This window comes from Bos taurus, chromosome 4, assembly GCF_002263795.3.
Source record: "Bos taurus isolate L1 Dominette 01449 registration number 42190680 breed Hereford chromosome 4, ARS-UCD2.0, whole genome shotgun sequence".
Taxonomy (NCBI): Eukaryota; Metazoa; Chordata; class Mammalia; order Artiodactyla; family Bovidae; genus Bos; species Bos taurus.
The window spans coordinates 12,818,355-12,830,792 of NC_037331.1; the positions used below are offsets into that span (position 1 = coordinate 12,818,355).

General features: G+C 41.4%; 1 protein-coding gene across 1 annotated transcript in view; it reads left to right on the top strand.

Moving 5' to 3' along the window:
- The window catches only part of ASB4 (ankyrin repeat and SOCS box containing 4), a 77,130-nt gene extending 67,758 nt beyond the window's left edge, over positions 1-9,372 (top strand). The window contains exons 4-5 of the mRNA NM_001192864.3: positions 7,891-8,004; positions 9,184-9,372. Of these exons, the coding sequence (NP_001179793.1) occupies positions 7,891-8,004; positions 9,184-9,372 (303 nt within the window). The remainder of the gene's footprint in view (positions 1-7,890; positions 8,005-9,183) is intronic.
- Positions 9,373-12,438: the final 3,066 nt, after the last annotated feature.

Here is a 12,438-nt window from a genome sequence, read left to right on the forward strand (position 1 = left end):
CCCTAGGTGATAAAGTGTGTGTTACAAGAGGAGAGTTAACTTTTGGCCACATCTCCTTTGTATTCAACGTGTTGGCAGGCAGTGGGAGGTAAGGAATTCCTAAAGCTGGATTACCTGTACTGGGCGTGTGAGCACTGTGTCTTTAAGCATGACCAGTGTGGTTTCCATGAAGAGTGAGTGTAGCCTGGGAATTCATGCAGCGCGGAAGTCAGTGTTATGAATGGGCACCTGAACTACAAGCTGCCTGACTTCCCCATGCGCTTTGTTTTCGGCATTCCTGTACAAGTATATTTTTGACTTGGGCCTTGGGTTGATTTCAGCTGGCGTCTACATCCTGGTAACTCTTAAATTTAAATCTTCATTATGGATTACTCATCTGATGACCTGCGTACTTTTCACCATGGTATATTCTTCCAGAAAGGAAGTATCTGGGAGTCTTTAGAGAAGGATGTATACAGAGGTCTTGAAGGGTGCTATTTTCATTATTATTATTAACATCTTTGCATTAAAAAGGGAGTTATTTTGAAATTTCAACAAAATCCAGCCTATAATTACTGTAATGATTATAATACAGAATGTTTCTTGTTCCAAATATCTGTGCAATAGGATTTGTACCTTTAAACCATTCATTTCACTGGTCATTACTTAAGGATTAAAATAAGGTTATCACACTACATTTGAAAGGGCACTGAACTCAGATGAAGGCCTAAAACCATGCTTTCTCTTTGTGTGCCTCTCGGGGTTTCAATTTCCTTATCTTCAAGTTAAAGGTATTAGATAATCCCTAGGGTCCTTTGCAACCCTCACAGTCTCTGATGCTGTTATGGTAGCTTATAAACTAGTGTTCAGAGCAGTCAGTCAGCCTCAGGTTTTGTCTGTCTCTTTTACATAGAGCTGCATATCTGCCATTCTCATCCCAACTACAGAAAAGAGTCACCACGTCTGCCTCAATTCCCCAAGACCAAGGTCCTGGAAGAATTACCTCCCCACCTTGACAGCCATGTACCCATAGAGAAATCCTTCTGGTTACATTTTCCATAGACTCAGAAATGCTGACTCTTCAGAGGTCCCATAGCAATGGATGTCTGACTCCAACCCTTAGGCGTTGATGATATAGGATTATTCTTTATTTACGTAGACCTAGCTGAAATATTGTCAGCAGCTCAACTTTGTGCACTGTACCCAGAATATGTATGTGAATGGATCTTTTCATAAAACTAGTATTTATGTTGTGCACATTTGGAGCTCACCACTGGGCAGGATGATTCTGATGCCTTAGCTGGTTTGGAGTTTCGGTATGCACATTTAGTCTGCACTGCAGTTCTTAAATACAGGGATGGTTGAAAGCAATTGTGTGCTCGAATTGGCTTGCTGTAGCTTGCGAAAATTGATTATTAAATTACCATGAGTTTTGTGAGTTGATTGTTAAATGCAACCATTATTAAAAATCAAGTCATACCAACCTACAACAAATAAAGCATATTAAAAACAAAAACTCAAAATGTATTATTAACACCTCCTGATTATTTTACTCTGCATGTCTATGCTCTTGATATTATTTGCATATATGGGAGCTGTTTGATGAAAACATATGATGATGCAACTGTACACCTCTTCCCTACCATATATTCAGAGACCTCATGTTGGTCACTTTACATAGGCCATGATGAAGTGTTTACATCACAGAAACCAGCAAATGTTACCATTCAGACCTTGACTTATTTCTTTGTTGATGTCTAAGTTTCCAAAATTAATGGAGAGAATGTTACTAATGCAGATTAAACTTAAAACTTTGCAGTGTGTGGTGTCTGTAGCTCTTACATTGTGAATAGTACAAAAAATTGAGAAAATCTGCTTCCAGTATTCAAAAAACCCTTAAATGCTTCCACATAAAAGTCCTTATGTCATTGATGAATGAGTGACTTTCCAATATGTCTTCATTGTTTCCCATTTGTGAAGCAAACAGGCACTCTCCAGTTGCAGACACAGACTAGCTCTGAACACAACTTATGTCTATACAAAATTTATATAAAAAAAGTTAAAGCATTTTGAGAGCACCAGTTGGCCTTATGGAATAGAAAATAAATCATATTGGATATTTTATTATTTGTAAATTGTAGGCTTTACATTCTTTATATTAGCAAAACATAAACTAATATACATATAGATATGTGTACAATTTTTTTTTTTTTTACAAAATGCCTGTTGAACATTTTCTAGCACACAGTTGACTTAAACCTCTACTTGGTAGAGCCCCTTCTGGTTAGCCTGTTTGTGGGGACTGACACAGTCCTCAGGTGAGGCCATGCTTCCTAAGACCATACCATGTGAAGCAGAAAAAGCTTTTGAAAAAATTTCAATATGAATTTATGAGAAAAGTGCTCCAGAAAGAAGGCATGGAGGGAATATGCCACAATATAATAAAAGCCACATATGACAGACCCACAGCTAACATCATATTCAATGGTGACACACTGAAAGCATTTCCTCTAAGATAAGCAACAAGACATGGATGGCCACTCTCACCACTTTCATTCAACTTAGTTTTGACTTCTGGAGTCACACAGACCTGAGTTTGAATCCTGTCTCTGTCATTTACTAGCTAAATACACTTGAGTTTATATTCTTTCTGCCTTTGATTTTAAGTCTGTCATGCAGAGATAATTATAAGACTAAGTACTGGAGTTTCAGCTTTAGCATCATTCCTTCCAAAGAACACCCAGGACTGATCTCCTTTAGGATGAACTGGTTGGATCTCCTTGCAGTCCAAGGGACTCTCAAGAGTCTTCTCCAACACCACAGTTCAAAAGCATCAATTCTTCGGTGCTCAGCTTTCTTCACAGTCCAACTCTCACATTCATACATGACCACTGGAAAAACCATAGCCTTGACTAAATGGACCTTTGTTAGCAAAGTAATGGCTCTGCTTTTGAATACGCTGTCTAGGTTGAGAGTCCCTTGGACTGCAAGGAGATCCAACCAGTCCATTCTAAAGGAGATCAGTCCTGGGTGTTCTTTGGAAGGAATGATGCTAAAGCTGAAACTCCAGTACTTTGACCACCTCATACGAAGAGTTGACTCATTGGAAAAGACTCTGATGCTGGGAGGGGTTGGGGGCAGGAGGAGAGGGGGCCAACAGAGGATGAGATGGCTGGATGGCATCACTGACTCAATGGACGTGAGTCTGAGTGAACTCCAGGAGTTAGTGATGGACAGGGAGGCCTGGTGTGCTGCAAATCATGGGGTTGCAAGGAGTCGGACATGACTGAATAACTGAACTGAACTGAACTGAACTGAACCTCATAGGGTTGTCAGAAAATTCAGCATATATTTAACACAGGCCATGGCACATTTAAGTTCTCAAAAATGGTAACTGTAATTTTTTTTCCTATGTCCTCTCTCCTGCCTAATAGGATTCATCAAGCTTCAGACCACAGTCCTCTACCTTTTCTGTTTATATTCATTTAGAGTGTAACTGGGAGAAGGCAATGGTACCCCACTCCAGTACTCTTGCCTGGAAAATCCCATGGATGGAGGAGCCTGGCAGGCTGCAGTCCATGGGGTCAGTAAGAGTCAGACATGACTGAGCGACTTCACTCTCACTGTTCACTTTCCTGCATTAGAGAAGGAAATGGCAACCCACTCCAGTGTTCTTGCCTGGAGAATCCCAGGGACGGGGGAGCCTGGTGCGCTGCCGTCTATGGGGTCGCACAGAGTCTGACATGACTGAAGTGACTTAGGAGCAGCAGCAGCAACAGGCTCAGTGTAACTGAGCCTGACCAGCACATTCTGTGGTGATTCACAAATCTCCTCCTCCATCTTGACCTTCTCATTAGGGTATATATTCATGCACATTTTAAACCAACCTAGGACATAACACAGGACATACCTTCTGTTCATTGTCTGACCATCCTCAGATTAGAATGCCCTTCCCGTTTCCTCATTTCCATGGGTGGTACCCTATTTGTGCTTGATCTCAGGTTTCAAAGCTGCATTCTATACTCTCTGTATCTGATGAGTCATTAAACCCTACTTGTTCTTTCTCGCAGCCTCAGTTACCCTTGCTGCTCATGACTAACAGGGAGGCTGGCTGACGAGCCATCTGGTGCACTCCCATGCCTTGATAGCCTCATTTTTCCCTTTGTGGTCATGGTGCTCAAGAGACACTGATGATCTTTTAACTAATAAGTTAGTCTTTTATTATTTACTGGCATGCATTGCTTTTGAACTCTTTGAAATATCTATGTCTTTTTCTCTTCAACTAGGCTGCAAGCTCCTTGAGGACAAAAGCAGGATACGAACTCAGAATTACTGTCACAGTGCTTAACCCAGTGCTCAATAAAGGCTTCCCCATGGGATGAATTGATTGAATATAACCCTTTCTTATTAAGAGTATGTTTTTTGTTGTTGCTTGTTTTAGCCACTAAGTCACGTGTGACCCTTTTGCAACCCCAAGGACTGTAGCCTGCCTGGCTCCTTTGTCCATGGGCTTCTCCAGGCAAGAATACTGGAGGGGGTTGCCATTTCCTTTTCTAGGAATATGTAGTTTTCTAGATAACATAGCTAGATGTAAATATGTAGCTTCCTAATGCCTGTTAGGTCGGTCCCAAGCTCTTCAAGCCGACCTTCTAGTTATACTGTCAGCTGGCCCCATCTTACCTGCTCTTAACTTTATCTTCCTGAAATGGGCCCTTCAGTCAGGTGACCTTGGCACACACACACACAACTGGGTATTAAAATGATCATCCTTCCACTGTAGTTTTGTTTGAAGTCCCAAGACATTGGGTACTTACCACCTCACACTGAAAAATGCAATGCTACACTACCTAAGAAGGACTTGTAAAGGAGGTGGGAAAAACCAGTTTTGTGACTTTTGCCCAATAACAATAGCTGGAGGTTCAGAAGGACCAGGAAATTAGGAAGAAAATTTCCTTCAAAAAGTTAATTAAGTGCAGAGCCATGCCCACTTTCTAACGGTAGGCATACTGGTTTATCATAAAGGGTAAAACTCAGGAATAGACAATTAGAGGTGATACATCGGGCAAGGCATGGGGAGGGTGCACAGAGCTTTCATGCCCTTTGGGAGCACGTCGCCCTCCAAGCACTTTGATGTGCTCACCCACCTAGAAGCTGCCTGAAACACCATCTTTTAGGGAGTTTCATTAGGTGTGACTGATGAAATCATTGGCCACTGGTGGTTGAACTCAATCTCCAGCCCCTCTGTCTTTCCCTGGTGGTAGAAAGCAAGGTGTGTAAAAGTTTCAAGCCTCTAATCAAGGATTGGTCTTTCCAGTAACCAGTCTACATCTCGAAGCTCTCTCAGTTCAGTTCAGTTCAGTTCAGTAGCTCAGTCATGTCCTACTCTTTGCGACCCCATGAACTGCAGCATGCCTGGCCTCCCTGTCCATCACCAATTCCTGGAGTTTACGAAAACTCATGTCCATTGAGTTGGTCATGCCATCCAACCATCTCATCCTATCGTCCCCTTCTCCTCCTGCCTTCAATCTTTACCAGCATCAGGGTCTTTTCAAATGAGTCAGTTCTTTGCATGAGGTGGCCAAAGTATTGGAGTTTCAGCTTCAGCATCAGTCCTTCCAATGAACACCCAGGACTGCTCTCCTTCAGAATGGACTGGTTGGATCTCCTTGCAGTCCAAGGGACTCTCAAGAGTCTTCTCCAACACCACGGTTCAAAAGCATCAAATCTTGGGTACTCAGCCTTCTTCACAGTCCAACTCTCACATCCATACACGACCACAGGAAAAACCATAGCCTTGACTAGACGGACCTTTGTTGGCAAAGTAATGTCTCTGCTTTTGAATATACTATCTAGGTTGGTCATAACTTTCCTTCCAAGGAGTAAGCGTCTTTTAATTTCATGGCTGCAGTCACCATCTGTAGTGATTTTGGAGCCCAAAAAAATAAAGTCTGACACTGTTTCCACTGTTTCCCCATCTATTTCCCATGAAGTGGTGGGACCGGATGCCATGATCTTCGTTTTCTGAATGTTGAGCTTTAAGCCAACTTTTTCACTCTCCACTTTCACTTTCATCAAGAGGCTTTTGAGTTCCTCTTCACTTTCTGCCATAAGGGTGGTGTCATCTGCATATCTGAGGTTATTGATATTTCTCCTGGCAATCTTGATTCCAGCTTGTGTTTCTTCCAGTCCAGCGTTTCTCATGATGTACTCTGCATATAAGTTAAATAAACAGGGTGACAATATACAGCCTTGACGAACTCCTTTTCCTATTTGGAACCAGTCTGTTGTTCCATGTCCAGTTCTAACTGTTGCTTCCTGACCTGTGTACAGATTTCTCAAGAGGCAGATCAGGTGGTCTGGTATTCCCATCCCTTTCAGAATTTTCCACAGTTTATTGTGATCCACACAGTCAAAGGCTTTGGCATAGTCAATAAAGCAGAAATAGATGTTTTTCTGGAACTCTCTTGCTTTTTCTATGATCCAGCAGATGTTGGCAATTTGATCTCTGGTTCCTCTGCCTTTTCTAAAACCAGCTTGAACATCAGGAAGTTCACGGTTCACATATTGCTGAAGCCTGGCTTGGAGAATTTTGAGCATTACTTTAGTAGCGTGTGAGATGAGTGCAATTGTGTGGTAGTTTGAGCATTCTTTGGCATTGCCTTTCTTTGGGATTGGAATGAAAACTGAGCTTTTCCAGTCCTGTGGCCACTGCTGAGTTTTCCAAATTTGCTGGCATATTGAGTGCAGCACTTTCACAGCATCATCTTTCAGGATTTGGAATAGCTCAACTGGAATTCCATCACCTCCACTAGCTTTGTTCGTAGTGATGCTTTCTAAGGCCCACTTGACTTCACATTCCAGGATGTCTGGCTCTAGGTCAGTGATCACACCATCGTGATTATCTGGGTCGTGAAGATCTTTTTTGTACAGTTCTTCTGTGTATTCTTGCCATCTCTTCTTAATATCTTCTGCTTCTGTTAGGTCCATACCATTTCTGTCCTTTATCGAGCTCACCTTTGCATGAAATGTTCCTTTGGTATCTCTGATTTTCTTGAAGAGATCCCTAGTCTTTCCCATTCTGTTGTTTTCCTCTATTTCTTTGCATTGATCTCTGAAGAAGGCTTTCTTATCTCTTCATGCTATTCTTTGGAACTCTGCATTCAGATGTTTATATCTTTCCTTTTCTCCTTTGCTTTTCGGTTCTCTTCTTTTCACAGCTAAAACCTAAAGCTCAATCTTCGTGTCTCCTGGTGGAAATGCTGGCTCCTTGACTCAGCTTTCTGTTTTTGTTGTTGGTGGTGGTTGCCCAATGAACTGTTGAACAGAGCATGCTAATGAAAGAGCTAATCTTCATTCAGTCTTTCGTTTATTGCTGATGAAGGTGAAAATAGCAGTGAGTGTAGTTTGGAATATGACACAGGTCCTCTTTAGGCATTGTGCTGGGAAGATGCCTTTGATCAACATTCACGCTGCTCTATAGTTTGCGTTACCTCATAGTCACCAGTAGGCTTAAGTTCTTGGTTTATGAATATTCAGCTTTTTGCTGATAAAACTTTCTATAGAACTAGAAGAGTTTCCCAGACCTCTGGAAGTATATTTTGAGATCAGCCTCTCTCAAAATTGCTTCAGTTACAGGCAGGACATGCATTTCATCAGACTTCCATCTTGTTTGTTAGCAACCTCTTTTTCACTTTGTCCCAAATGATGAAGGAAATAAGTCTTATGTTTCTGATCCTCCCATCTACCACAGGAGCTGGCAGTGTGTGAATACTCAAAAGCTTGAGACTTTGTCAGAGCATTTCAGGGCTAAAAGGAGGCTTATAGGTCCATGAAGCCTTGATGTCTCTGTGAGTGGAATGGATGGGTCATATATGTGCACTGAACAAATAAAACTCTGTGGTGTCTCCGTAGGTGATACAGGCCTGCCATTCATATCCCAAAGCAATTGAAGTTGTTGTGAATGCCTATGAACACATCAAGTGGAACGTGAAGTGGAAAAGAGCCATACCTGATGATGACTTGGAGGTAAAGCATCCATTCACTTCCTCTGGGTTTTCACTCCCCAGGACTTCCAGAACACAATGGAAGTACAGGAAATTCTAATTTAAAAAAAAAAAAAAAGGGTTTTGAGAATGCTTTAAGAATTTGAGAATGCCACTCCAATATGAGACAAAGGATTCTAAAATGCAGGTGTGAGCATAGATAAATAAATAGGTATGTAACACTTGGGAGCATCTTGGGAATTTCTCCATTAAGGGGCAAGTTGAACAATTATATAAAGTTGACAGTTTTACTTTCTTCCCCATCAATTTAGATGAATTTAACAACAACAACATCATTTGGGATTGCTCATATAGCATTTTTACCAGAAGATTAAACTGTTTTGTATAGATTATGTCACTGACTTTAATAAATTGCTTTGTATAGATTATTTTCATTCACTTTTAAGTATCCTAAAGTCTTTAGTAAGCAGGTAACAGAGTATTAAAAACGGTGGGACTCCCCTGGTAGTCCAGTGGTTAAAAGTCCATCTACCAATGCAAGAGATATGGGTTCCATCTCTGGTCTGGGATGGATCCCTGGGATCCTACATGCTGCAGGACCACTAAGCCTGTGCCCCGCAACTACTGAGCCCCAGCTCCAGAGCCCTCAAGCCAAAGCTATTGAACCGTGACTAGAGAAAGCCCACACGCCACAAAGAAGACCCAATGCAGCCATCAATATATAGAGAGATAGATAGATGGATAAAATTGTGGTAAAAATGTGTATAACATAAGATTAAAAAAAAAAACAACTTTGTGATGACTCGTGCAGGAAGCTTTGCAAAGCTGAGTCCTCATGCTGCACATGAAGTTTGCTGCCTTTGTGAACCAGCTGTTTCATTAGCCTTCTTTTCTTGGCTTTAGCCACCACAGCTGTCCCCAGCATGGGAGAGGTGTTGGCCACAGAGGGCAGAGCTCACTGGGCTTAGAGGCCAATGGCTTAAATGTAATGTTATTCTGCTACTTATTAGCTGCCTGTAGCTTTGAAAAGTTGCTTAACCTGTCTTAGCTTTATTATTCATGTTTAATTTTGCCTCACCGTCAGAGACTGTGGAAAGCTGCCATTAGATATAAAGTAGGGACTAAACACATCACTGTTGATTTCTATTGATGTAAACAGTGAGGCTTTTCTGACTTTAACATGTCTTGCCTTCCTTTTCAGAGACACTGGGATTTTTACCACTCTCTCTTCACCGTGTGCAGTAACTCTCCAAGGACTCTCATGCATTTATCAAGATGCGCCATTCGAAGAACGTTACACAGCAGATGTCACAGAGTAATTCCTTTGCTTTCCCTCCCATTGTCATTGAAAAAGTACTTGCTTTTAGAGCCGGAGGGAATCATTTATTAAGCCTTATGAGGCAGAAGTTCCCAATCCTAGATCTTCAAGTGGACTCGCTGGGTAGACACAGTTTGCATAAATAAAATGGTACTTGGGTTGATTATAACACCTCAGGGATGTCAAAACACTTTGCAAACACTGTGTCATTAATCCTAGGGTATCATGGTGAGGGGAAATAAACAGAGGTAAAGTGAAGGTATTCTCAAAAATAAGAGCAGATTCAGAAGGTACTGACGTAACAATAATAATGCGTACAGTGCACTTACTTGGTACCTGCTATAATGTTGTAAAAATTTTCGTATTATCTCATTTGAGAGGGGACCCAGGTTTTCTTACAACCAATCTCATTTTCTCTCCCATATCAGTAGTAAGTTTACATCACCCTTCAGTTGCCAACAAGCAAGGCTCGTGATAGGCCTCTTAATCTTTGTGTCCTCCACCCTCTCCCACTTAGCAGAAATTACTGTTGCTAGTTTTGCCAACCCCTTTCCCCATACTGAGCTCCTCAACTTACTTTCAGTGAAGAAAGCGTGAGCAGAGTCAAAACAAGGGGCTCTTAGAAGCAAATTAGAAGTGAAAAACAAAGACGTATCCACTTGAAAGTCAAAATATTCATGTTAACGCACTCTCACTGAGCCAAAGACCGGAGATGCAAAGGTGAATCCGAAGCAAGGACTCCAGCCTTCCAGAACGTCGTCATTTAGCAGAGGATCCAGACATTTCAGCTGGGAGCTGCAGTGGCAGGTGTCGGGGGCGAGCACAGATGCAGGTTCATTCTCAGTGCCTCCCTTTGTAAGTCGTGCTTCTGATATGAAGTGTGGTTTTCTTTGAAGCCTGACGATGAAGAGTGAAGGGATAGTGTGAAGCAGAGGGGATCTCTGGCTGCTGTGAGTGTGCATGGAAAAGGACTCACTCTCAGTTTCCTGGCACATCTAGATATTTCTATTTTCGTATCATTTGCTGCCTTGTACTGTCCCAGGTTCCTTGGGGAAAATATTGCACACTCAATGGCTCCCGTGTATGTGACAAAGAAGTTTTAGAACATGTGTGCGAGGAAATGTATGAAAGGACTTAGTCTGGTTACTTTAGTCTTTTCATGTAAGAGACTGACATTTCAGAGCATTTTAGCTAGAAGATGAGAATTTTGCTGGTGATGGCTGCGTGCAGAAAGCACGTAGAAACACTTTGAAAATAGTAGAAGTTTGAGAAACTTGGAAATGCTAGTGTGTCAATCAGGTTTGTTAACGGTTTGCAGAAAGAGAAATGTAGATGGCTAGCCTTTGGACTTCATGGTTTATGAGGCTACTTTTCACTTCACGTATTTGTTCTTGCTAGTCACTTTTAGATATGCTCAGAGACTTTCAGCATTACGTTTTAGAGCTTAGATCAGAAGTAATTAAGCACAAATAAACCTATTTGCCAGCTGTGAGCAGAGTTTTTTTTTCCAGGGCTGGGGCGTATGTACATGTGTATGTGTCTCCATCTGGTTGAAGTTTACAGGCTTGAGTTTTGAGTAGAGATGAAGTCAAATATTCCACTAGCCTGCCATCTAGACTGGGCTTCACATCTTGGGATTTGCATCCTCCTGGGGCTGTGTAGGAAAAATAATGTAGATGCAATAATCTTTCTAAAGTATCAGTTCTACTCAGATATTTTGGGAGGAATATTTTGTACAAAACTGAGATCTGTATTATGGACTAGAATACTGTATATGTGTGAACTAGTCATATAAAACATGATCCTTAAAAAGAACAAACAGTTTGCATGCAGCAAGTGGTGTAGAACACATTCTAGAATGCCAGGTGGAGCTGTTGCCCACCCCCCACCCAGTTTCAGGAGTATTCTGGAGAAATATTTGTGATGCTGACTTAAACGGTAATGCTGAGGCTGAGGACGAAAGGAGAGAGGATGTTCCTTGCCTGGGGAAATAACGTTTCTCCGGCTGCCTGCTGTGCTTAGACGGTCTGTTAATCTGGTGTATGATACAGAACAACTTGTTTTGGATGGTTTATTTTGTAGATTTAAAATTGTTTCTCCTCACCTTTGAACCTTCATTTAGAGGACTTAAATAAAGCTCTTCCCTTTCCTTTCATCTTTGTGAGTTATCTGTTGATAAGACTTTCTCCTAACGGACTCCTCAGCAGTTAGACTAAAGAACTCTACATGATTCATTGCTTTCTTCCACATTGAGAAAAAAGAATGAGAAGATATGCCTGTAAATAAATAATATTTTAAAAGAAAGTAAAGGGTAAACACAAGTAAAAAACAGGTGATTGCTTTGAGAACAAAAAAAGTGTTTTAACGATAATAAAGAAATCGTGCTGAAGCGTAGTCCTCTGTCCTCTTGGGTTTCTGATTTCTTTTCATTCTCATCCTTCAAGCAACCATGAGCAGGAGCAAGAGAGGAAATGATATCCTCATGATATAATTGAAAAAGAATCTTTCACGTGAAAGAGAGTCTTTGAGATGAGGGAAAGACCACCCTTTCTGTTTTCTCCCTTCTTAGCTAGACACACAGGCTCTGTTTTTAACTCACCCAGCGTTACACTGTCACTGTCCTTCCATCCCGAACCCAGTGGTCTCCAATAAAAAACACGGCAGTCAAAGCCGACTCTAAGGATGAAAAAAGTAACAGACCGTTTGCAGTGGCTTATCAATACAAGAAAAAAAACAGCTGAGCCTTATATTTTTGTTACTCAGCTGATTGATTGTTTTCAACTACACACTTTCAAAACTTTTTAGAAAAATCCAATGATCTATTTTTTTTTGAAACGCAGACATCAGATCTAGTAGACGGAAGGAATTCATTGTCATTTTCTTTGGGGTGTGAACAGATGCACTACAGTGAAGTGTTAGAAGTTTTGGCTCTGATGCCTAAGTTTTTATCCTGACTCTCAGCCTAATTTGACCTGTTATCTGGGGGAAATGACATGCTTGCTCCGTGCCTCAGTTTCCTCATTTGTAAAGATGCAGATGGTAGTGGCACCTACCTCATAAAACTTTTATATGATCACTTTGAAGTGCAGGGAAGGAAAAGTTTTACTTGACCCTCTTAGGGTCCCTGACTGGGTCTTG